General features: G+C 43.3%; 1 protein-coding gene across 2 annotated transcripts; it reads left to right on the top strand.

The window, feature by feature from the left end:
* Window positions 1-145: 145 nt before the first annotated feature.
* Window positions 146-26,999, top strand: LOC140549063 (protein phosphatase 1 regulatory subunit 12A). 2 transcript variants are annotated; one of them, XM_072672327.1, is made up of 25 exons: window positions 146-541; window positions 12,795-12,925; window positions 13,169-13,287; window positions 15,618-15,774; window positions 16,197-16,341; window positions 16,449-16,523; window positions 16,913-16,995; window positions 17,825-17,991; window positions 18,339-18,451; window positions 18,802-18,999; window positions 20,954-21,048; window positions 21,150-21,239; window positions 21,337-21,435; window positions 21,529-21,618; window positions 21,791-21,881; window positions 23,046-23,165; window positions 23,339-23,435; window positions 23,522-23,607; window positions 23,701-23,757; window positions 24,117-24,139; window positions 24,242-24,305; window positions 24,400-24,504; window positions 24,666-24,716; window positions 25,158-25,208; window positions 25,692-26,999. In XM_072672327.1, the coding sequence occupies exons 1-25, from the start codon at window positions 266-268 to the stop codon at window positions 25,776-25,778; spliced, it is 2,670 nt and encodes an 889-aa protein (XP_072528428.1). In that variant the 5' UTR covers window positions 146-265; the 3' UTR covers window positions 25,779-26,999. The 2 variants fall into 2 exon arrangements, with proteins under 2 accessions (XP_072528428.1, XP_072528427.1); XM_072672326.1 differs by having other exon boundaries at window positions 147-541; window positions 17,801-17,991.
* The last annotated feature ends 21 nt before the right edge of the window (window positions 27,000-27,020 follow it).

The raw sequence follows: 27,020 nt of genomic DNA, 5'->3' as shown, positions 1-27,020 counted from the left end.
TTGGGAGAGTGCGTCATCGCCCTTCTTGTTTCCTATTGGTCCGCTGTGGTCACGTGTGTAGCTCCACCCTGCACCCAGTGGGAGTAGTTGTGGCTCGGTGGCCGCCAGGCGGCGCGCGTCTTCGCTCGCGGGGGCTTGATGGCTCCTCGGTTGCCCAAGTCGTCCACATCTCTCTCTCTCTCTCTCTCTCTCTCTCTCTCTCTCTCTCCTCCCTCTACTCTCTCTTAAGTTGATAAATTGAATTTGCCGGGAGAGACCGAGGAAGATGGCGGCCACTGACCGTTCCAGGTCCGAGGCTGCTAAGCAGCGGCGGCAGGACCAGCTGGCGCGGTGGCAGGGCTCGGAGACCGACCTGACCGGCGCTCAGGTGCGGGGCCACTCGGGCTCCGGCTCGAGCCGGCGGCCCAAAGTGCGCTTCGCCCAGGGCGCCGTGTTCATGGCCGCCTGCTCGGCCGGAGACCGGGAGGAGGTGGCGGAGCTGCTGAGACAGGGAGCTGACATCAACCACGCAAACGTAGACGGACTCACGGCCCTCCACCAGGTACAGACACGACTTCAGACCCCCACATTCCTCCTCCTCCTCTTCCTCCTTTACGGGGAGAGAAGAGGCTGTTTACTCAGGACTCGAGTTGTGGCAGTTGAGGGAGAAGTTTGGCTCTGCTGTTTCTGCTGTAGTCTGAGGAGGAAGAGGAGGAGGAGGAGGAGGAGGAAGAGGGGGAGGAAGACACTTGTTGAACTTCGCTGGTCGCTGCACCAGTATAGTTCTCTGAACCGAGTGAACAACGTTGTAAATGTGTGGGTAGAAGAAGTGAGAGTTGAGAGGGAGAGGGGGAGAGCAGTGAGCCCCGGTAGGTCCACCCTGAGTGCATTCCTCCTGCTAGTCTCGGCAGGCAGGCAGGCTGCCTCACTGCGGCGGCGGCGGCGGCTGTAGCTGCTGCTGCTGCTGCTGCTGCCGAGGCTAATGGACGAGCTATTAGCTCCGAGGCTCTTAATAGACGTTGGCATCGACGTGAGATGGGCTGTTGTGTTTTCGGATGCGGATTCATCTGAAGTGTAGAGAAGCAGACCTTTCTTTTTTGTAGTTTGTAGTGCTACTTCTGAGTAAGTGCTGCTTTGTGTTTTGGGAATCTCGACGGGAATAGCTGTGGCATTCCCTCCTTCCTTTTTCCTCTCCTCTGACACACTTACGGCCAAGTGCTGGTGCCTCCCCTCATCGTCCTCCGTAAATCCACGTAAATATCACACACGGAGTTTGATTGAAATGCTCATTTGTAAAAGTACCCCCACACACACACACACACACACACACACAGCAGTTTTTTTGGGTGACCTACATGTAAGTAGCTAGTGAAATACGAAGTTTGACCCTTGTGTATTTACACTCCAGCCCAGCAGGCCCACTGTCCATACGTTTTGCTCCAAGTGGTTTACCACATGCCTCAGTATGACAGTGACACACCCACCAGGAGAGAGGATCATGACACACGTCCCATTCCTCAGGTGCCAACACAGGGCTCGACATGGGGCAAGTGCAGAGAGCCGAAACCTGCTCCCTGTTCTGCTGTGTTGTAACAGGGACAAATATACTAATGCTGTAGTCCTGCTTGGAGGAACGGATCACTGCAAAAGGACAGGTTTACGCAATTGTCTCCGTACTGAGACGTAATTGGTGTCTGCTAGTGTCGTTAGGTTTGCAGTGGCTCTAATAGGTGGGGTAATGAAACAGAAGTATACAGGAGGGGGGGCAAACGTCAGAGACCACTAGTGAAGATGTTTCTATTCCTTGTTCTTTTGTAATTCAATAAAAATACAATACAAATGGGATCATTGGCAGAGAGCTTTGAGCGAGAAGACGAAGATACTCAGACCCTGTATCTATGTTTTTCTGTCGTTTTTCACTTGACTTATATAAACCTGGTAGTTGTTTTTTACAGTTTGTCAGAATTTCCTGATGAATGGATCAACAGACATGCTCTGAATTAAATCTGTGTATGTTGACTTCCATTGAAAGTTGGAGAGATGTTTTTTTTGTGCGTTGGTTGCAATGGTTAACATGAACTTCAGGTCTGTGGTATTTAGTGTGGCTTGAGGTTTAATGGCTTTACTGACTGCGTGCACTCGAGCAGCCTGGGCTCCACAAGTTTGTGTAAAAGTCTCTTCCCAACTGAGCATCATCTGAAAAATTCAGGAAGAGATTACGCTCAAAAACAGCCTGACCTTTCGGTACAGAGGCCACTTGTCTATTTATATATATAATTTTTTATTTATTTATTATTTTATCATAAACATAAACTTATAAACAATCCATATTTTCTGGTCTGGCCAACTATTTGGATCCCCCCCCCCCCCCCCCCTGTAAGATTTTGGGATTTTTTGATGGGCGATTGCTTCCGACTTTGTCAAATTTTAGCAGGACATTAAAGCCTGATGGACTTCATCAGCTGTGGCGTTAATGGTGTAGGCCACTGGAATAGAGCTGCTCTGGTTTTACTGCCACTGATGTCATGGCTGTGCAGTGGTTAAAACCAGCTCTGTGGAACAAGTTGTCGGTGCGGAGGCTTGAGCCAGTAGGCTATTACGAGCTTATAGGGAGGGTAAGGTCAGAGGCGGGTGAACGCGTCAGGCCTGGTTAGTTGGTTTGACTTGAAGTCCTTTTGTGTGTGTGTGTGTGTGTGTGTGTGTGTGTTTAAAGCAGAGCGTGAAGCGCTATCTGAATAAAGCAAAGGTGTGTGGAGGCTCTGCTGTGAGTCTGCTTGCTGTAAGTAAGCCGTCCTACTGCATAAAGTCAGGTCAGTGTCCAAAAACGGCCGTCCTGGAAGTGGGCTGAAGCTGAAAGGGTAGGGGAAACGGGTCTGGGTAAGTTGTTAGGCTGGTGGCTCAGGCTCAGGCTCAGGCTCAGGCTGTTGTCGTGTGTCTGTGGGGCTGTTGGCGAGCACCACTGTGGGCCGAGAGAAAGTTTGATTACACGCTCTGTGGAGCAAGAGTAACAAGCTCTGCTTCGTGAGAGCAGGTCGCTGCAGACCAAAATAAAACCTGAGGTTTGTGAGTATTAGCTGTGTGTAGAGAGGGTGAAAAGGATACCGTGCTCTCCTGAGGTGTGTGTGTGTGTGTGTGTGTGTGTGTGTGTGTGTGTGTGTGTGTGTGTGTGTGTGTGTGTGTGGTAAATTTTCTTTTTGCTATGCCTGGATAGAATCAGTGTCACATCCTGCCAGAGATCCCTTTATGCTGGACTAACACACACACACACACACACACACACACACACTGTCCTTGCACTTACAAAGTTTCAGAGATGGTTCTCCTCCCAGCAGTCATCCTAATGTAAACAGGAGTTGTGTTCGCCAGCGGACAGAGATTGGCCTCAGATTACGCACTGATGTTCTGGCCTGCTGTAGAGACTTCTTCAGGAAGTACAGGAGCTGAGGCTCAGGCCCAGTTGTGCATTTTGTGCCATTAGTTTTACCAGGTTCAGTGATTGAAACCCTGTAGCCACCAGAAGAAAAGACCAGCAGTAGTCATCAGCTGGCTCTGAAACATGTCCTCTTAAGGCAGTACCACATTCTCAGACCACTGAGATGCCCGCACCCAAACGCATGTTAAACATGTATTAGAAAAACAATAGATATGTATATTTGGTAGGAACACGGCGCCAGGTATCATACAGATGTTTAGATTTGACTGATCTTTCAAACCAATATGTGATGATGTATTTATTGAATTCCAGAAGAGCAGCATGTTTAGTTGACTACCACTGGGCTACCGCACTAAATTATCCGCACTTTATTTATTTAAACTGCATTTGTAACACTATTACATAAATGCTACATTTCTCTGATAATGCTTAACTGTACTTTAGTGACTTTAGTTTCTGCATTTTAGTAGTTTCTACAGCTTATAAATGATTACATATCGGCATCTGAAGTGGTTAAATGCTTAATAACAGTTTAAAATGGTTTAATAACATAATTATCAGAAAATCAGAATTTAGGCTAGATGACATATTTCATACAACTAAATAGTAGAATTGTGACGGCATACTGTACAATTTTGTCTCTCCTGGAGAAGTATTTATTTTTGTTCTAATATTTGGTTAGGCCTATATTCTGTGAAATTGTCCTTTTTTAAAATGTTTTAAATTGCATACTGGTTCATAATGTTCTGAAATGTGACGATTCCTATTCTAGACTGGCAAGTTTCTTATGCTATTGGAGGTATTGTAACTTCACCTTCACAATCGATTTGTTTTTACGAGAGAAGTCACAAACAATTAACCCCAGTTCTGGGATTTGTTTATGCTGTTTCTGAAAGGCCTGTGCTTCTACTTTCAGTTGTTCCCTAGCAAACAAACACGCACCCGCTCCCATTTGCTGCCAGAGCCGGTCTTGAACTCGGCGCACACCTCTCTCCCTGACACTCCTGTCATTATGAGTAGTCTTCCACAGAAAGTAGATGTGGCACATTGCCTTAAGAGGTATAGAAATGTTTCGTTTACACCTGGTCACTTCATGCATCTTGAATATAACGGTTATATCTGGTTAAGGCCAAGTCAGATAAAAATCTCATTTAAACCAGACACAGATCCGATCACTCAATCCACTTCAGGAGGTGGGCTAAAACGCAATTGAGCCACGTTAAAGCAGTGTGTACACGTCCAAACTAAATGAATTTCAAGACCGCAGCCATCTTCTGCACGGATAAACAACTGGTTGCCGCATATTCCGTCCCAGACAGCAGTCTAATTTCTGCCCGCCTAACCGGAGACGCATTTGACTTCCCAGTGTAAATGCGTGTGTCTAAAATCTTAGCCGGACACAATCAAGAATACTAGTGACCAGGTGTAAACAAGGTCATGTAAGAGTAATAGTTCCTTTTGTCAGCGTATTGGTAATAAGCAGAAGTGGTAACACTTTCTCAGTGCTTAGACAGTTTGAAAATTCAGACCAGTTCCCAGAAATCCCTCTGAAGTGACCACAAGCATTCTGGTTGTAGGACACATCAGTCAAAACGACGAGTATCTGGTGAAAGGGAAAGCAAAGATCAGCCGCAACGAGATGTGCCATTAAAGGGCCATTTGTTTTTCAAAACTTCCTCAGTGTTTAAGACGTTGCTCAGTGCGTTAAAGCCAGAGGAGGAAGAGTGTATTGGTTGTTTTGTTGTATGAATGAACATAGTGGGAATTCTGCCACACAGGAAGCTGGAGCCATGGCCCATCAGCTGCCATCAAATTAACATGGAAAGCGGGAATAGGTTTACTTCCTCTATAGAGAGCGTAATCACATACACAAGAAAACGCTAATGAGAAGAATGCTACAAACAAGGCCTCTAAACCGCACCACCCCTGAGCTCTGTCCTTTCTTCGTCAAAATGTAAACAGCTTTTTCATGATTATGGTTAAGATGTGCTTAGCAGTCTGTGTGATTGATTGATTTATTTTTTAAGTGTCTTTGTAGCACAGTGTTCGTTTGTGGGGTTTTTTTTCCATGCGGATATTTACAGAGTAGGATGGCGATGTCTAATGTGTAATGCCATGTAATTTTTGATGATGTATCTGGAAAAAAAATAGAACAGAACAATAATAATAATTTATTATTATTTAGAGGTTTTGTAGAGTGAGCTGTTTTGGTGGCATGTAGAGGACAGACAGATTTTCTTTTTTTTTTATATAATTCACATCTGTGAATATCGGACATGCACGTACTTCTGTGGGTACATGAAGCTACAAAGGCTGTCCAAAGGAATGGCCCTTCCACGATGATTAGTCTTGGGTACTCGGTGCCTTGTTGCTGATGCGTGCTTTGTCCCTTTGCAAACCACAGCTGAGCAGGATCACCCCATAAGCCCTGCTTGTTTCTAAAACGTTTGTTTATATTTGTTGGCCGATTCACTTACAAACCCAATAGCCAATGTAAACAATCAAACACATAAAAAAACGTATAATTCTCATTGCACAGCCTGCTCTTATCATTTACCAGGTGATTAGAGGTGACAACAGTGTAATAGAGTGGAGAGTCTGTCCTGCAAATCAAGTACTATTTCTAAATAAACACTGTTAACCTGGTGTATTGAACCAGACGCGCCCACACACACTCACACACAGGAAGAGAAACACTTACATGCACAAGTGCAGAAACTCTTATGTTAGAGGCCTGTAACACTGACTTCCCATTGACAAGTCAATATTGTCAGCACTAGCACTTTGGTAATGTAGGCCAACTGGTGAAATCAAGGCTATTTCTAGCCCATTAGCAAATGCAGCCGGGCATAGCTAAAAATCTAATAACTGTCAGACAGCTGATTGCTGACTTGAGACAGGAACGGTGGCTTTATGAGCCAGGTTAGCTAGTTTAACTGGTTGGTCTTCCCAACTTCACGCTTTCTCACTAAAAGACTGGAATCTGTGTAATTATACCGTCAATATCATTTTAGTTTGAGCACCTGATGCTCCAGCAGTGTCTTCAGAAGCTTGTTTCGGGTCACTGTCTCAGTACAAGGTAAAATGCCGCTTGGTTGCAGCGGAACAGTTTAGATGCTTCTCTACACTTCCTGCTGATAAACAAGTACATGGAAGTGTGTACACTCTCAGTGCAGATAGAGGCAACGAGGGCCAATTTGTTATGTCCAGACAGCAGGGTCCGAGCACCTTATGAACAGCAAGGCTTGCTGGGTGCTCCCGGTCAGCTGTGGTTTGAGGCAGGACAAACCATGCACCGGCAGAAAGGTGTTGGCACCCAAATCACGCATCGTTATCCCATGGGGGCTGAACCAAGAGATGGACTACTGTGACCAGAAAGTCACAGAACGTTTTAATGATGGTTACAGGAGAAGTCGTACCCTGCTGTGTGTAGTGGTTCTGTAGCCACAGGCTGGTCGAGGTGCCCATGACAACCCCTGTCTAAGGTTGTAAGCCTTTATAGTGGACACTTGAGCATTGGAAACTGCACCTTGGAGCAATGAAAGAAGTGTGCCTCATCCGATGAGTCCTGTTTTCTTTTACGTCAAGTAAACTGCCATGGTGGTTTGCACCGTTACCTGTGGGAGTGTCTGATCTGCTCCACAGTTCACATGCTGCCAGACAAACATCTTCTAAAGGTTTTGTAGAGTGAGCTGTTCCGGTGGCATGTTGAGGACCGGCCGCAAATTAGAAGATGCCATAATGTTTTGGCTCATCTGAGAATATCAGACATGTATCTACCTCTGAGAGAGGAGCTTTTAAGGCTGGGACTAAATCAGTAAACGGATCTGTGCTCTACTGTCAGATTTCACGGATAGGACATGCTTTGGATCATTCTTTCTCTGCACGTTCCTCTTTCTATCCCTCTGGTGACGGTTCATCTTTCTGTCATCTGTTTATAGGAATGTTGTCTCAATACCCCGCAGTCTTCACTCTACTTCTTAGCCAGTTGAAACCTTTTCATGAGGTTTTTCAGTGGCTTGTGCTAAACTCTTAAAAGTTTCATGTTTAGATTTGGGCTACGTTCACCCGGCGTGTGAAAGGGGCCGAAAACGGATCATCTTATACATGACACAAATGTGTTATCTGCATGGCAGTGTGAACGGCAGATAACATTAAATCTGCAAGTTCTGATTTGGGCCACTTTCATATGGTCTTGAAATCTGACGCATATCTGATACTCTGAAGCGATGTGAATCAGTCTGAACAGCCAGAACAGAATTCATGCGGCTTTTACATCAGTCCAACTCTACGTTTGATGAGGAGAAGGGGAAAATAACCGACACACAGCAGTGAGGGAGGTTTTCAGTTATAGCTTCAGTTATAGTTTCAGAATAGCAAGGTAACAAACTTCATAAATATTTGAGTGAGGTTTTTGTTCTGACAAAATTAGAAAGCAAAACTTCAAAAATTAAAAATCACAACAACGTGTTTGAAGAACTTTCTAAAGAAATGGCAGAAGATGCCCACTGGACGTGGCTGCAGTGTCAAAGTAAAATAAAAAGCTTAAAAGCAAAGTTAAAAAAAAAAAAAAAAGTAAAAAAAAAAAATCCCGGTACTAAAGATGTGCCCTTTTTACAGTGAGCTCGAGTGGATTCAGCTGTCAGGCTCTGAAATGTCTTGATGATGCCAGTAAAGCTGTGTGAACGCAGCCTTGGACGGTCTCCTAAAACTGGTCATTGACCATGTCAGTGGCTAATTTTCAGCCCCGCCGTGTTTTTCTGGCATGGATTTTACCATGGTGCTCTTATTCAGAGAAATCAAAATAAACCTTGATGGAATCAAATCTAGACATGTTTGTTTCTCTCCTGTGCATGAGCTAATGATGTGACCATACACAGCAGGGCTGTAAGCAAATATTTAGCCAGCTGTCCACTTACTTTTGGTCCTCTGAGATAGGAGGGCTACATATAAAAGGGCTGATTCCTAGGTGGTTCACCTTTTATGGACCTACATTAAATGAAGCCCTCTTATGATTGGTTCGTATAATCCAGTGAGCTGAAGCAACCGTTCACTGTACTGTTCTGCATGGGCTGCCCTGAGACTGTACATGTGCACCCGTGTGTTACTGTGTGGGCACGTGCTGGTGAAACAGAGTTTGTGCCTTTGGGTGTTTATATAATTGAGAGAGGTGTGTGTGTGTGTGTGTGTGTGTGTGTGTGTGTGTGTGTGTGTGTGTGTGTGTGTGTGTGTGTGTGTGTGTGTGTGTGTGAGAGCGTAAAGTGTTGTATGGAGGTAGTTTGTCACCCACTTTTTCTTGCTGTCCATCCCACTCTGCCCTGTTGTTTTCTTGTTGCCCAGCAACAAGGATTAAATATAGGACTATGCTCTCCAAACTTTCCATCTATTTCATCCAAAGTGCATCTCTCTCTGTCTCCCTCTCTCTCTCTCTGTCTCCCTCCCTCTCTCTCGCTGTCTCTCGCCCTCTTTCTCTGGCTCTCTGTGTCTCTCTGTGTCTCCTCAGTCTTTCTCTCTACCTTTGTGGACTATGATACTCTCTCTCTCTGATTCCCTCTCTTGCTTTCTCTGTCTCTCTTGGACTCTCTCTCGCTCTGCAGACTCTTATTCTGTTTCTCACTCTGCCTCGCATGCCTGCTCTTGCTCTGACACTCTCCCTCTTTCTCACTGACTCTCTCCTCCCCCCTTCAAACCCAGCAGCCCCTTAAACTGTGTTTTTTTTTTGCCAGTCCCCTATGGAACTGGAGCTGGAGATTTTTTTTTTTTTTTTTTTTTTTTTTTGGATAAAGATGGAAAAGAGGTCCTGGAAGTGCCCCCTGCTCTGGTGGGATTTTCAGTGAGAGGATGGAAAACATTCTTCAGGCAGTACAAACGCCTGTTGTCAGAAGCAAAGGCCAGCCACTCTGAGTCACGCACTTCACACACACACACACACATGCATATTGAGTGACCCACTCCGGCCCTTGTGGAGAAATTCACACCTTCACAATAAAGAAGAGCCCACTGTTCTCCACACACACACACACACACACACACGCACACACACAGAAAGAGGGCATTAGAGGCACATAGTTCTCTATAGGAACTGTGTGTCCCCAAGGGACAGCTCCCCTGGGTGTAGTTTACTTTATTCCACTTGCCACTGTAAATATTTAAAGGCTGTTAGGAGTTGTACTGTGTAAAACTGGGCCGTTGGCGTCTTTCACATGCTCATGATGTTATGTTCACCGTAACTGCTGAAAGAAACTGTTCCCACTAAAACCCATTGAAACCTTCTAAAGTGAGGAACACGTGGAGCAAGAGACATTTACACTCAGTGGAGTGAGGGAGACGTTGTTTTGAGTTAATCACATATGGCTGATGGTGGTGACGGTGGTGGTGGTGTGTGTGTTCCAGACGGGCACTTTAAAGTGTAAATCAGGAAGTGCCAAAACAGAAGATCAGCCACTCAAGGGCTTGCTAAGTGTTTACTTGCCGGTCGTTTGGTGAATGTACACACTTCCATATTATTTCAGCACGGCGGTTGTGTAGCGTCTTGTTCAGAAGCCTCCAGTGCGTCTGTAAAAAGAAGTCAGCAGCAAATTGCAGCGGTTCCTGATTGGGGCTTTAAATCATTGTGTCGCTGACTAATTACTTTTCATGCTGCGGGCTAGCTGAAGCATTCAAGCATTTGAGAAGTTGAACTGGGGAGTCCTCAGGGGAATAGAGTCAGGCCATTAAAGGACTTCCCATGCTTCAGTGGGGTCCTGTCTCTGAAGACACTGTTATGGTGATATCATTGTGGAAGTCCCGAATAGTGTATATGGACTCGTTCCAGGCTAGACTAGGCTGATAAGGGCCGTGTTGTCACCCTGTGTTAATGTGTGAGCGTACAAGAAAGGGCAAAGATTGAGGACACAGCCATGTGCATGTGTATTTAACCTGCGTCGGTCCAGGGGTGTTGTACTGGCATAAGTGCTCTGATGACCTCACTTCCTGCTAGGGGTGAAGTTTTATTTCTGCTGTAGTACTTACTGTATCATGACAATGTGACGTCACGAGCTGCTGTTTGATGTATTATTAGGCCCGCTGTTCCCTCTTCCAAATTAGGAGTGGGCAGTAGAGAGTGCGCAGGGCACTAACTAATGGTGGGTAATATGTAGTTAAAAAAGTCCAAGTTGAACAGGCTTTAGACCGTCTTCTCCTATTCTCATAGCAGTGTTTACTGAGAATTATGATTTCTCAAGACCCAAGCTGAAGATTTAAGATTCATACTCTAGTAATATAAACAATATATATTTTTGTCAATTAAAAAAAAAGGAATAACTGAGGTGTGTCATATTTCATGGCTGTATTATTTTAATGTCACCTGTAACACCGTATGATTTTTAACGCATGTAAAAAAAATAAATAAATAAACACTCCCAGTAAAAGTTAGATTAAAGTATGAGTTCTGTACTGGGAAATTAGTTGCAACACAGTGTTAAGCTTACCTAAAAGAAACCATGGAAATATTTCAATGCTTCCTGTATGTTTGTCTGAATAGAAATCAGCAGAAAACCCAGAAAAGCTATATGTAAAAAGTAGTGTAAACGTTTCACAGATTATATATAAAATCTGTACATTTTAAACAGTACAATAATGCATGGGTAGTGTAAGTTTATGTGTATATTGTCACTGTCTAATGAAAAACATGAATGGTGACATTACAGGAAAAGGCAAAAATATTTTGAACTTTGATATTGTTAATACCGGAACAAATTCCTTGTGTGTGTAAACATCCTTGGCCAATTAATCTGATTCTGATTGTCAAATGGGACTGTTTAAATGTTAGTAACCGCACCTTCTTCGGCTTTAAGGTACACAGAATCAAAGCACGGACGTCTCTAAACGGTGTGTACAAAACTACAGCGGGGTTCCAGAAATACCAGGTTGAAGATAAATTTGGCAGATAAAACTGATAAAATGGTCAGTTCTTAACACTTACATTTTTGGAATTTTTGGTCTTAATTCATAGAGGTTTTCTTGGTTTCTTTTAATTACCTTTTATCATTTTGTATTTTTAATTATTTATTTTTTGTTATATCTTGATCCTCATTTTAAATCATGATCTAAAGTGCTTAGATGCTTTTTACATTTTTGTTGTGTCTGTGTTGTTGTTTTTTATTTATTTATTTATTTATTTTTAACCACATAGTGTTTTGTGTTCATGTATTAGTTCAGGCTGGGTTTCAGTAAAAGAAGAGAACAGATGGTAACAGCTTAACAGTCTCCGTCTAGATTGGTATACCAGCATGGAACTATTAAATCCCCTGAAGTGAACAGTCTGCATCCCCAAGGTATCTCACTATTAGCATTTAAAACAAACCAGCTACTAAGAAGGTTTTTATATATCATGAAAAATACGTTCACATCCTTTACAGAGAACACACTTTATAATTACAGTTTAGTAGTGTAGTTTAACCTTGGAAAATTAAATGGGACACACAGTGTATACATCAGGCCCAGTTAAAACACAAGCCCAACGCATGATTGGTTCAACCCTCCTTCGCTATAACAGTTGGAGAGGTGTGCTTTAATGAAATTCTATACTGTTTTATGTCCTCCAAACATATCTTTGTTCATTGTGGCCGAAGAGCTCTGTCAGAGTTGTTCCTAAATGTATCAGGGCTTGTTTAGATGTTCCTTTGAAAGATTGCGATGCTGAATCTTGTAGTGAGGACGTAGGAACTTTCCATGAAGGCCATATTTGTACAGATGTCTCTGCACAGTAGAATAGCGTACCACCCCTCTCTTCCGTCTAAATAACTAACTAAATCTTCCTAAAGGGGAGTTTGATTTGCCTCCCTGGAAATCCTACAAGCAGTCCTCTCAAAGATTTCCTGGTCTTCCTGACCTCCAATTGACCTCCATCAACTGTTTCTATTTTCGGAGAGCAAGGCGGCTGCATAATGGAGCCCAGGTCTGCTCACCTAGTTGTAAACGAGCCATAGCTTGAATAAAATATTGAAACTATCCGTTTTTGTATCGATTTGTTTAAGATTGAGTTAATCAGATCATTATTACTCACTCAGCTATTCACAATAACTGACATTTTGCATGCCGCTGTATATGACTGAGGTATCTGTGTGTGTGTGTGTGTGTGTGTGTGTGTGTGTGTGTGTGTGTGTGTGTGTGTGTGTGGTTATTTGTTTGTTTGTTTTTGTTGTTGTTCGTTCCCTCATCCAGCACCTGACTTATTATCAAGCCAAGAGCACATTGATCCTAAATCTGACTCTGGGAACCAGTGGCCTAGTACTAAATGGAGCACTATAGCACATTTGTCTGAGAATAACGTTTAGTGATAAGTGTCCTATCTATAACTTTACACACTCTCTCTCTCTTCTCTCGCCCTCTCTCCCTGCAGGCTTGTATTGATGAGAACGCTGAGATGGTGCAGTTCCTTGTGGAGAGTGGCAGTGATGTGAACAGAGGGGACAACGAGGGCTGGACACCCCTCCATGCAGCTGCTTCCTGTGGCTTCATCCAGATTACTAAGTCAGTGGGTGTTCGCGTGTGTGTGCATGCTATGGTTTGTGAGGGGACAGATTGTAAGTCTTGTGCTTGCCATGTTGTTCTGCGTCTTTGTGGGCACATGTTTACACTGTGTTTGTTTTGTTAAAGCACTCGCTTTCAGTTCATTCAATCAGTCATATAATTGTAGTATTTCCCTGTGTGAATGCGTGCGCGCGTATGGTATCAGGTCACTCAGTTAGGAATGCTTCTCCGTTCTTGATGCAGGTACTTGATTGAACATGGTGCTCAGGTCGGGGCGGTGAACAGCGAGGGGGAGCTTCCTCTAGATGTGGCCACAGAGGACGCCATGGAGAGGCTGCTGAAAGGAGAGATCAAAAAACAGGGTGAGTGACGTGAAAGAAGTGGAGTTAAGAAATACTTTTATTGATAGATGAATTCTTAAAAAGAAACAGTAAAAAAAAAGAGGTTGATGGGCTAACACTCCCTCACTCACTCGCACACTGAGCTTCTCTTTGATTTGATTGCCTGCCTTATGATGTTCACCTGCTGAGCGTGCTCTCATTAGAGCTTCAGAGAGACTGGTAATCAGGTTTGCACAAACACACCTTGTTGTATGGACCGCCGCAGCAGTGGTCTTCTGATCTGTGTGTTTTGGATTTTACTGAAAGGCCGACTGCTTTTCCAGCTTCAAAGAATCATTTAAATGGAGGGCCTGCCCCTGTATTTATGGAACTTCCTGTTATAGATAAACAATTGGAAGGGTGGGTGTATGTGTGTGTGTCGGACAGATACGTGATTCTGAGTAAAGGCCGACTTTAGGAATCAACAGAATCTCTTTAAAAGCCCTGGTGTTTGAAAGCGTATTGATTCACTACCCAGACCAATCATGCGAAGTCACCATAAGCCTTTCTTTTCTCCAGTCGCCTCCCTTTTCCCGCTTTTCTTTCTGTCTCTTTTTGCTCCCCCACTCTATTATTTGTCCCTCTTTTGCCTTGTAACTGTAAACCTCAGACTGTCCACAAAGGGCCAAATAAGCAGTTATGCTGCAGCTTGGCCAAAAAGCTTCAACAACAGTTTGCAATTGCAGAGTAGAAAAAGCAGCATTGTGCTCTGAAGTATTCTGGTTGTTCATATACGTCCCAAAACAGACATCCAAACGCACATGCAGTAATACCTATATCTCTGAATTACGCGTGGCTCCAGTAGGAGTGTAGTTTAGGGCTTTCCGTTTCATTTGATCCATGATTTAATTCTTTTGTTGTATTAATTCCTGAGTTTTTGGCCAAGTGACCCCGCTCTTTCCTTCGGCCCATGGTGCTAAAATTAGCACAGAGGTGAGGTTTACAGGCTGAAGGAATTGCCATGTTCTTCAAGAAACCCATTCAGAGCTTTTTTCAAACATTTGACCATTCCGAACATTCAGAAAAGACAATGTTTGGAGGCATTGTTTTCATTTGATTACACACAGGCTTAAGGCTTGCGCCGCAAAAGGATTATCCGTACGTGTTTATGTGAAGATTTTGAGCCTTTAAAATGTTACCATGATAAGTTGGAGAGAGGTTGTCTAATAGTTTATATAATGTACCTCAACTCAGCCTTAATCTGTTTCAGCTATAATATTAAATTCCGAATATATGTGTCTGAGGTGTAGATGAAATAAACCTGTCAAACTGTTCAGTTCTAAACAGCGGTGAACCGCCTTAGAAACCGCTGATTTCAGTTGCAGTGAAGAATGTATGTAATGCTCAGCTATAGTCTGTCTGTTTCTGTAAAAGCTGCTTCTAGTAGCTAGTAAGGAAGTACACTGGGTTTGTACAGTCATTGTTTTGGCTTCTATTTTAAAAATAACTTTATATTGCAATGTCATTTTCTACTTTCTTGATTTTTGTTTATGCTGAAGTAGTTAATGTTATTAATGATGCACTAATTATGTGGTTAAAAGGCCATTGCATATAATGCAGTTCATAAGATGAACCCATATCTTACCATAAAATTGTTTTTTGGTATATATTCATTGGCTATATGGAACTTCTGTTGCTTTATTGGAGTGTGAAAAGTAAAGTAGGTGACACCTGCAGGAGGGTAGACCTCCAGGATGGGTTTGATTTTAAGAATCAACCCTCAGATCATTTTTAGATCTTAGATCACATCTGACAGTGGTTCTTTACATTGTGTTAAACTTCACAATGAACAGACCAATAGAGATGCTTCAAAATGACATAAATGACATGGCATAAAATATTTTTACTTTGACGTCCATTAATTGCTAAGAATGTTTTTGTGAGGATTTGATTGCATTCAGCAACAAGAGCATTAGTGAGGTCAGGATGATCTTGGATGATCACAACCTCCACCTCATCCTTAACTCCCCAACTCCTCCAAAAAGTATTGGATGAAGCACCATCATTCCAGAGAGACACAGCTTCACTGCTTCACAACCCAATACTAGGGGGCTTTCTGGCTTTTCATTGGGTATGGGTGCCAATGGGGTCCAGAGAGTAGTATTCTATTGGCAGTACTTCTCTACTGGGACGAGACTAGGTGTGTGTGTGTGTGTGTGTATATATGTGTGTGTGTGTGTGTGTGTGTGTGCATTTGCACATCTGTGTCTGCAGTGGGTGCAACTTAAAGTAGCTGAATGCATTCATTAGAACAATATGGACATATAGTGTTCCATAGACCATGTAAACTAAACTTCTGTCGTCTGGCCTAGGTGTGGATGTGGATCGGGCGAGGAAGGAGGAAGAGAGGGTGATGATGCAGGACGCAGCGGCTGTACTGTCAGGAAGTGGCTCTCTGGCCCCTCACCCCAACACTCAGGCCACTGCACTGCATGTAGCTGCTGCTAAAGGCTACATCGAAGTGCTCAAGTGAGTGCACACTAGGACATGTCAAAAAACTTGCCATGTTTCAATCCCTCTGCCAAGATCTGTTCGCTGCTCACAGTTTGCTTCTTGTGATTTAGACCTACTGGGCAAATGTAGCTAACAGGTAATGACTATTTATACTCCAGGCTACTACAGGCCTAAAGCATCACACAGTTACCTCAAGCCACTGTGAGTTGTTAAGTTTCTCAGATAGACTGGCCGATGTGGTTTCAGATGCTGGGGCGACATACTGTTCTCTATAAATATGGACAAAATTACAGACAAGATTCTGGCTTTAAGACGGCTGCTACTGCTTAACCCTGCAACGTACTTAAGTTGAAGCATGTGTTGGCTGGTTTGAGTTTTAGCATTAAGATTGCTTTAACGTAAAGTGCGTATTGTGAAACTGTGATTTTCTGTGGCAGAGTGCTGTTGCAGTGTGGGTTGGATGTGGACAGTAGGGACAGCGATGGTTGGACCGCTCTGCATGCGGCCGCTCACTGGGGGCAAGAAGAGGCCTGCACTCTCCTTGCAGAGCACATGTGTGACATGAACGCTGTTAATAATGTGGTAAGGGCACATACTCTCCCTTTTTCTCTCTCGCTCTCTCTCCTCTTTTGTGTGCTTTTTTGCGTTGTTTTATTAAGTGGTGTTAAGGTACCTTTTGTTTTCCACAGGGTCAAACCGCCCTTGATGTAGCTGACGAGAATCTAGTTGATACTTTGGAGGAGCTGCAGAAAAAGCAAAATGCCGTAAGTGTGTGTGTGTGGTGCACCACATGGCAAGTGCTATCTTATCGCCTGGCTTTCTGGTTTATGTTCAAAGACCACTTTCACTCCAAGAAAAGGTTATCTGTACTGGAACGCATTCTGAAAGCCAGCAGTTAGCTGTAGCACACACAGCGCCGTGAGTTATAGCGGGGCAAAACTCCTCAACTTAGATGCCATATAAGGACTTCACACAATGGGACCTGAGGCCCTGTTTATTAAATGACCATTTCCTATTGTTTCCTTGGCTTGGCAGTTAATTAGGTAGCAGGCATACTGTGAAGCTGTTCGATCCTAGTGAGATTACAAGTGTTTTTATGGGGAGGGTAGTTTTTCTATTGCTGTATTCTGATGTCCTGTGTGGAACTGTTCAGATGCGTACAGAGAAACAGAAGATTCAGCCTCCTGTCATTGAGACCAGCCCACCCATCTCTATGGTGCCAGTTCGTCCTCGCAGGTAACACACACACGCGCGCGCACACACACACACACACATATGGAGCGTGTCGGAGACGTGGTTTTGCATGTTATTTCACCAGCTCTTGCCTCACAAATGACACAATATTCAGTTTGCATGTTTAAACACAAACATAGATAGAATTTGGACATGGTTGAAAGGATGGACAGATGGGTTGGTAAAGAGACTAAGTGACCTTTAAGTGAACTCATGAATGTGTAAAAGAAGTTTTGTATGTGTATATTATGGGTGTGACAATTTCAATACAGCGATTTTGAAGCACAGTATCAAAATTGATCATTTTGGAAATTGCTGTCAGTGTGTTAAATGAGGCATCTGGGTGGGGCCATCTAGTATAAATTAAAAATAAATTTACCTAAAAAATTACTTAAAAAAATTACTTACATTTGTAAACATGCAAATTGTCAAAAAAGGATTTAGGACTGAACAGGCACTTTATGTTGTGTCAAAAGATTCATCAAATGAAGACACCACTGTTGTATCCAATCATCACAGAATTTTGTTTATTGTTACACCCCTAGTATACATGGTGAATTTTCTATTAAAGCACATTTTACAGAATGTATTGGTACCCCTGTCTATAACATTATTTTTTTTATTTGTTATAAAAAATAAAATGGCATTAACACAACATTGGCTATTTTGAACCAGACAAGGGATGTCAATACCTGCCTCACTGTTTTCAAACCGCCTGCACACTCATTTGCTTCACCTGTTGTGTTGCCCTCACCCATTGGCTGGTTTGCATGTCACTCCTGCTCCGGTGGCTGTGTTGGCCCTGCAGGACGTCCATCTCTCGTATGAGCAGCAAGGAGAAGATCACGCTTCATGAGAGGGAGAAGCACCCACCACCTGCCCTCCAAACCCCGCCCACTGAGGAGGAAGAGGAGGAGAACCGCACAGCTGCCCAACCTAAGGCTTCCAGCAGCTCCAGCTCGGAGGATGAGAGCGAATCCGAGAGTGATACTGAGTCAGGTGACCAGAAATTAGCACTAAGGGTTGGCTAGCTGATTAGCACACTGAGGCTATTCAAGCAGAGGGCGAGTGCCTTCCACAGACTTTGGCCACTTGTGTAACGTGGGTATGATGTACGTCCAAGAGGTTGAATTTGGCGAGTGTTGAAATGGGTGGTTGGTAGCCACTTGCATTGTCATGCCCTGTCAGTGTGTTTAGTGAAGCCAGGCGCAATAGATAAGACAAAATGATGGAAAGCAGATAGGAACGTTTGTTTCATTAAAAACAGACAGAGCTGTGGTTATTTTTTGGAATTTATTTGAAAGCTTGTGTTTGTCATGACTGTAAACTGTTTTGTCTTATTTCAGAAAAAGCAAAAACCAGGGAGCTGATTAACAACTTGAACAACAAGCGCAACAGTGCCACTCCTGTTACGACCACTACTACAGCAGGAAGCAGTACAGCAAACCAGGTTAAAAAGGTGAGAGAGAGTACAGCAGTACAGCGTTGGGCATGTGTGTACGAGGTTTACCAGGATGGGTCTCCTTTTATGCCTCATATCCACATATTTGCATTGTATATTGCTGTGAAGTCATTGGGTTGAAAGCCAGAAAAAAGAGACCCTGTTAGTGCGGATTCTAATGCAAACAGAGCATTTGAATGTGGTATAAGCCTGGTTTGAGATTAACTGGAATAAAGAAATACACTTTGTTTTATCACACAATGTAAACACATCTCACGCGGTACGTTGCTCAAGGGTGGTACTTATATATATATATGTGTGTGTGTGTGCGTGTGCGTGTGCGTGTGCGTGTGCGTGTGCGTGTGTAGTCAGAGCCAGCACGGGCTGCGGTGAGTGAGGCACCCGGCTTATGGAGGACATCTCTGCGCAAGGCAGGCAGCTCGGTGACACTGGGCTCCTCGGGGGCGTCTGATGCAGCCAACGAAACACTCCGGAGCACTGAGAGCACCGCAGGCATGACCCGCTCTGCCTCTAGTCCCAGACTTAGCTCAGATGCTGACACCAAGGTAACGCCCCAGAATGAATGTGTATACACACACACACACACAGTGGCATGCAACAATTTGGGCAGCCCTGGTCAAAATATCTGTTACTGTGAATAGTTAAGTGAGTAAAAGATGACCTGACTTCCAAAAGGCACAAAGTTCTAGATTCTAAGCAGGATCCTTTTTTTTATATGGATTCTAGTTTCAAAATAACATGAAATTAAAAAGGAAGTATGGAAAGTAAGGAAATGCTTGGGCACCCTTAGTCAGTAAAGTAACACCCCCTTTTAAATCTTTTAAATGCTGTTAGTTTTTGTTTGGGTGATTTTCAACCATTCTTTCTTGCAAGAATCTTCTAGTTCTGTGAGATCTTCTGTAAGTCTGGCTGCACTGCTCTTTTGAGGTCTATCCACAGATGTTTGATGATATTTAGGGGACTGTCTGGACTGTGGCAGAACCTTAAGCCCTCATCTCTAGTCCATTGTGGATTTTGAGGTGTGTTTAGGTTCATTATCCTGCTGCAGAAGCCATCCTCTTTTCATCTTCAGCTTTTTCTAAAGACTGTTTGATGTTTGCTTCCAGACATTGCTATTGACCACTCCCTATGCTTAACAGTTGGGGAGTTGTTCTTGTCATGAAATCCTGCATTCTTTTTTTTCCATATCTTTGCTAATTGTGGTCAAAAAGTTATATTTTAACTTCATCAGTCCACATAGAACTTTGGAATAAATTGCATTGTGAACTGAAGAAAACACTTTGCTATATCCTTCTTGTGCAAAACAAGACTACACTAATCTTGATTAAAATGTTGAATGGGTTTTTTTTTGTACTGTTATGCCTTTTGGAGATCAGTTAATCTTCTACTCACTAAACCATTCACAGTTCTATATACTCTGACCAGGGGCACCCACAGGTATGCATGTCACTATACATACATGCATGCATACTCCAGAAATAGCTTAAAACAAAGAACCCAGCTACCGCCCTGGAGGCCCTTGTTTGAATGCTTCCTTGCTTTAAAAACTCCTGATTCAACTCAGCAGTTAGTTACCAGATCTAGTGGGTATGTTTTAGCATTGAAATCACCAATCTGTGCTGGTCTGAGGTTTCCCTCTGGTACTTTGAGTAAATTTTGTCTGAAATTATGTAAAAGTCTCTAATCCAGGTGCAGTCTAATATTTAAATCCAAATGTTGTCCTTAATTTTCTTGTGTTGTTCCTTGTTTAAGAAAACATACATTTAAAAAAATAGAAAGCACCCCTTGCTGGTAGGTAATTTAGCTTTTCACTGTATTTTTCACTGTGCTAAAGAGGTTTAAAAGCTAAAGAGGATCAGTAGATCCAAATGTTTGCTTATTAGATGTGTTGTTACACGTCCCCCAACCGCAGAAGTTGTCATTATCATTTATATTAGTGCTGGTGCTCTTACTGTGGAACTGCAGGAATGGATATGTGGTAAGTGAACAACCTCTGTCAGTATGTTTAGACTGAGTTTCACTCCTCCTGGTTCCTGATTTTCCACTGAAGTTCAGATGAATAGGTTTTATTGGTCCAGACTTGCTGTTAATAGTTAATAACAGAGTACTAGGCTGACAGGCACCAAAACAAAAACACACAGGTTAACAGTACTGTTTGAGTCAGAATGGGAAGATCATGTTACACATTTTACAACCAACAAGTTTCCGTTCCTGCTTTGAGACCTGTCCCGGAGGATACACACACACTGTCAACAAGCACATACACCTGTATCCATTGGCAAGGTATTCTTTGCATGACATTTGCACATTGTGGCCAGAAATGTCTATTTTAACTTCCTCAGTCCACAGGACTTGTTTCCAAAATGCATTCAGCTTCTTTAGATGTTCCGAACTCACACTTGCACTTCTGCAGATTACACTTGTACCGTACCAGTGATTTCCCCTGCCTGATACATTTCAGTGTTTTCCCAACTTTGAAATGGTACTTCTTGTTTTTAGGAGCCCAGATTAGCCAGAGTGCAGCCCACTCCGTCCAGACGCTTGTTCAGCATTGCGGACACCAACACCAGCACCACCCCAGACAACTCCAGCAGGTGTGTGAATTTGTATGTATGTATGTGTGTGGGTGAGATAAAAGTGTTTGTATTAAGTACTTCTGGGATCCTTTTTGACCTGTGCATTGGTCTTGCTATAGCTGGTTGAGCCGGAGCTCCTCATACACACGCAGGTTAAACAGCCAGTCAGGCAGTGATCTGGCAGGCCAGAACCCCTCTTTACCTCGTAGGTCAGTGACACACACTCACACACATACACAGACAGGAGAAGGCATATAGATGGTGTTTATCTGGGCTGCTTTTAACTCCACACGTGTCTGTCTCTAGCTCCTCTTACGGAAGGAAACTCGATGACCCCTCAGTGACCTCTGTCACCTCACAGGGAACCTCTGGACTTAGCCGCCTCAACAGTCTCGTTTCTCAGAGGTGTGTGTTTGTGTGTGCATGTGCATATGGATGTGTTTGTATGTTTAAAATTTACCCAACAACCACCCCCTTCCTATTCTGGATCTAATGTAGACTAGCTCAGGAACAGTCGGAGAAGAAGGAACCTGTCTCCACGACAACAACTACGACAACAGGCGAGCAGGAGACAAAGCAGAGGCGCAAGTGAGTGCCATGTGCTAGAATGTGTGTGTGTGTGTGTGTGTGTGTGTGTGTGTGTGTGTGTGTGTGTGTGTGTGTTTTATTGGGTTTGCAGAGGATGAGTTCCAGACCTTGTTTAATTGAGTTAAACACTCTCTGTTTACAAAGTTTTATTGAGGTGTGTGTGTGTGTGTAGGTCATACCTGACTCCAGTGCGTGATGAAGAAGCTGAAGCTCAGAGAAAGGCTCGCTCCAGGCATGCACGGCAGTCTAGGCGCTCCACTCAGGTTAGCCTTTCCTAAACCCCTAACGTTTGACCTCTGACCCTTATTCTAATGCTATGCACCATTCACAGACCCTTCTGGTATGTTCAGCATTGTTGTTAACCTGTGTGTGTGTGTGTGTGTGTGTGTGTGTGTCCATATGTCATATTGTGCTTCTCATTTCTATTTGGATAAGTCATATTCTTTTAAATATGATCACGTTTCAATCTTTCATTGGAAACATGGGACTAAATGCCAGCTTGTAGTCCTCGTATTTGGCAGTCTTGGAGATGTGCAGTACATTGACTTTGCGTTAGAGGACTAAACATGGCAAATGCTTAATGGTTTGCCACCTATTTTGTTTTTGCTTTCACCACCAATGTGAATTACTGCTCCATCTCAGCTGTTATAGGGAGCTAATGTGTTTGGAAAATATGCTTCTTCCATTACTTCTTTCATGTACCAAGAAGTTGTCTAAGATGTTGGACTTATTCAGAACATTAATTATCAATTAATTTTATTATGTAGATGAAGGCAAATAAAATAATTTGTATGTGCGCACATAGTCCAAATATTATGACCTAAATGGCCTAAAATGCTGTTGGCTCTCCCACGTCGTGTTTGGTACCAAGATATTACATCAGAAGTTCTGTGAACTGCGCAGTGGAGGCACTGTAGATTGGACTTGTTGCCCAGCTCCAGTGTTCACCTGTCGATTCGACAGTGTCCAGGGGTTCACACTGGTCTGTGGCTACACAACTCCACACACAGCCAGGTCCGATGCACTGTTTTGTGAGCTGTTTCTCTTGTAACCATAATAAAAATCCCAGACGACTTATTAGCTCTTCTGTTGGTTGAGGTCAAATGGAGCAGCCTTTATTGCAATTGCGCATTAATGGGCATTGGGTGCCCAACACCCTGTCCGTGGTTTTTAGTTTGCCCCACTAGTATCCCTCAAGCATTGCCATTTCGGAGATGCTGTGATCCAGTCCCTCTTCTTTTCTCCAACAGCACAGTGGACAGCACAGACTTCTGTTCATTTATCGTCTAACATCCATCCCAGAGCTTCATGATATTAGTAGATAATTGGCAGTGTTCATTTTGTCTATTCATTTCAGTCCTAATGTTTTAGCTGATTTGTCATCTATCTCTATTTTTGCACAAGTAACATTTTTGTTTTGTCTCTAGGGTGTTACACTTACTGATCTCCAGGAAGCAGAGAAGACAATAAAGACGGAAAACAAGGGGAAAGAGAGGAAGAAAGAGGAGGAGGAAAAAGAAACGAAGCAGAAGAAGGGAGAGGAAGGGGTGAGAAAGGTTGAGTTTGATCCGAGATTGTTCAGTGCATGTTAAGCTGATCTTCATCCCACAAGCTGCTTCATTTAATACTGTTTGTTTTATTGTATCGCTTTGTCTCGTTTATAATTTTCGGTGATGGCTGTGTGAGATGCTGGTTTGTTTTTGATTCGTGTTGTTTTCAGGAGGTGAGTTGGAGATCTCGCATCGCAAACCTGCAGAAGTCTGATCTGCTGGGGCTCACACACCCTCCCGGTGCCCCTCGCCCTGCTGACAGAAGAGGTGACTTTATCTTTGACCCTTGCTCTCTAACTCAACAAACCATACACACATGTGTTCCACTTATTGTGTGCTTGTTTGTTTCTCAGATGCAGAGCTCAGTATTGGCGACATTGAAGAGCGAGCGTTGGAGAGGAGGAGAGCGAGAGCACGAAGGAGAGAAAGATTAGGAGAGGTTAGGAGAAGGAGGAGGAAGAGAGTCCATGTGGTAATGTAAGTGATGAATGTCAGGCCTGAAGTTTGACCTCTGACTTCTGTGTGTCTACAGAGTGAAGATAACGAGCCCAACGCAGAGGAGCAGAGCAGTGGTGGGCAGGTCCCACAGGTTTGGCCAATCAGCAGTCAAGATTGCCAGGGCCAGTAAAGCATTGTTTTCCAAGCCAGTTCTCAGGGACACCCCAGTCAGTCCATGTTTTTGTTGTATCCCAGCTTCCAGCATGACTGATCCAAGTCTTTAGGAACAGTGAACACATAATGGACTTGTGCTGGGAGCTGGAATAGAACAAATATTGGCTGCACTGGCTGGAGGTCCCCATGGACTGGGTTGGGAAAGGCTGCACTGAGCTCTTTCTTTACTGTTGTTTATTTATTTGCCGCATACATATGGCAACGTATGTGTGCGCACGTGTGTACTGATGTAGTCTTGATGCGTGTGTGTGTGTGTATCTCTTTTTCTCATTACAGACAGACAGGCATACAAGCAGCAGGTATGGCTCTGACCTTCAGCCTTTTGGCTTCTGTCTGAACTCTTCTAAGGAGTTGTCTCTACATTATAAAAATAAATCTCCCTCTCTCTTTCTTTCTGTCAGGTCTAATCTAGCTTACAATGACTGTGTTATGGCAGGGGGCTCAGGCGTTAAGGATTATAAAAAGGTAGGTGTTGAAGCCACCTTTTCTCACCAGGCAGATGTAGCTTCTGTATGTTATGAAGAGGAGGATGTTTGATCATTTCTTATGTGTGTGTCAGTTGTTTGAAGATCTGTCTAGAGAGAACAGTCAGCTGCAGTCGCAACTACAAGACACACAGAGGACCGTATCTGTGACCAGAATGGAGCTGGAGAAAGCCACACAAGTAAACAAACACTTGCCTATACAGTGTATATATATATAAGCGTTCACACACACACACACATACACACACACACACACACACACACACACACACTGCACACTTCAAAACCACTTCATTCCATTCAGATCTGCTGTAACACTGTGTGTGCATGTGTATTGCAGAGGCAGGAGCGGTTCAGTGACTGCACCGCTCTGTTGGAGCTAGAGAAAAAGGTAGGTCTTTCTGCTAGGGGCACACAATATATCAGCAGCCAAAAATGTAATTATTGTTATCAGTTTAATACTGGAATTAAGGCCAGTGGTCAGTTTTAGCTTTTTTTGCAGACTGATTCACATATAATGATGAGAATTTTCCTTTCTTTAAACTTGTACAAATGGAGAGCATAGTGGATACCACCACCACCCACTCAAGGAAGAGCCAGTTCTTGGACACATTATGTGCATATGTGAAGGTCTTATTAAATATGTTATTTAAAAGGGTTAAATGGCATCTGGTAAACACTGTAAGATATTTACAAACAATGTCAAGGTTTAAAATAATTATCTGAGAAATTGATGCAGCTTTGTTATGTAGGAGTTTTAGCCTGTTACCCACTGCAACTTATATATATCTTTATGCCAAAAAAAAAAAACACACTTCTGAATACATTTCAGGAAAGAGTAGTGTTGGAGAGACGTGCAGCTGAGTTAGAGGAGGAGCTGAAGGTAAGGCACACATCAGTGGCTTCACTTTTCACTTCTTCCTTAGCAAACACTTTGGTCCTTTATGTCATTGTTTTTGTAACTTTCATTTTTTTTAATCAGACCATGGGTCTGAGAAGTGTTATTGCTTCATACAAGTTTGTTTGAATTTAGTTTTTTCATAAATGTTTGGAAACATGCAATTTTATGTGTGTAATAACTCTTGCTGATTTATTTTCACATAGTACTTAGTCAAGAAGTACAAATCCTCTAGTAAGAACAGTTTAATGCACAATTATGGCTCATCTGAGTAATGTTACAAAACCCTACAAGGAAAAAACACAGACATGGCATATACACACAGTCGTGGCACATTGTATTGTATCTTGTTCTTGCTCTACAGTTCCTTTATATGCCATATTTAATCACTTAAAGGACTCCATTTACTTTGTAGTAAATCATATAAATATGTAATTTTTCCTTTACATATCTGTGTGTACTTTGTAGGTTTTGGGGGATTTAAGAGCGGACAACCAGAGGCTGAAGGATGAGAATGGAGCACTTATTCGAGTGATCAGTAAACTCTCCAAATAGACGTCACGAAAGAGCGAGAGACGGAGAGAACGATTGGAAGAAGGAAAAGGGGAACGGGAAAAATAGAACGAGGGACAATCCACCCCTCCCCCACTTCACATCCCAGTGTGCCAAAGAAGAAGAGGAAAAAGAGAGGGAGAGAGGGGAAAAAAGAGAAGGAAAGGGAACGTCACTTACTTATGTGCACCATTTAGTTGAACTGCAGTTTGAACCTGATCCACACCTGTCTGCTTCTGAAGCCTAGAGATTCAACTCTCCTGTGTGCATGTTTGCGTGTGTGTGCGTGGATACATGTGTTAAGCCAGCCCTCAAATTACACACACATTCATCAGCATGATCTCTGTTTATCAGTATCTTCGGGAGGCTGATGGGTAGAGGTGATGTGTGCACTCACGCGCGCACACACACACACTAAGACAATCACAGCCAGAGAGAAAGCTTGCGCAACTTTCGTACACACACCCACACAGACACGCACAACATGCACATCATTCACGCAAGTGTGCCACACACACACGTCAACACACAACATTCCACCGGTCTCCGGCAGCTTAGGTCTGCTGAAATTTTGCACCTTACATTACACTCCGCACGCATGCACGTGCACACTCTTTTTCTTTCTCTCTCTCTCTCTCGCTCTCGCTCTCACACTCACTCGCACACATACACAAGCTTAAGCTCAGAGTACAGCTGATATAGCCATATGAAGTCTCTTCTTAGTCTGAGCTGCCAACTCTGGGACCACTATGTTGCACCTATCCAATACTGCGTCAAAGCACACGGCAACGGCAGCGCAACACCACAATCGATGAGGTCTAATCAATGCAGCTCATACACACTACACGCACACATGCGCGCACACACACGAGGTCACGGTCGGTGACATCAGTGCAAGCTCATGCACAGCTGGCACTCTACTGTTGTGCGCAGACCCGTCATGCTATGCATCATGTGTTTCTCTCACACTTTATTAATAGGAAGTTGAAGAATCTGATGCTATTTTCATGTGTTTTCTTCGTTGTTTGTGTCGAATCCTTGCCCCTGTTGTTTGGAGGCGAGGAGGGTAATTGGTTATTATATAAATGGACAAATATTATTCCCTTTGAAATAATAATAATGCCATAAAATGTAATGTGATGTTTGTACCCCTTTTCATTCACATGTTGTTTTTTAATATATATAAAATGAATGTCAGCACTTAATAAAAGGTTGTGTAGTGTTTGTAGTTTGTCGAGTATGTGC

The sequence above is a fragment of the Salminus brasiliensis genome, chromosome 2, assembly GCF_030463535.1.
Source record: "Salminus brasiliensis chromosome 2, fSalBra1.hap2, whole genome shotgun sequence".
Classification (NCBI taxonomy): domain Eukaryota; kingdom Metazoa; phylum Chordata; class Actinopteri; order Characiformes; family Bryconidae; genus Salminus; species Salminus brasiliensis.
The sequence above is the reverse complement of the archived record's forward strand: the minus strand, read 5'-3'. Positions and strand labels throughout refer to the sequence as shown.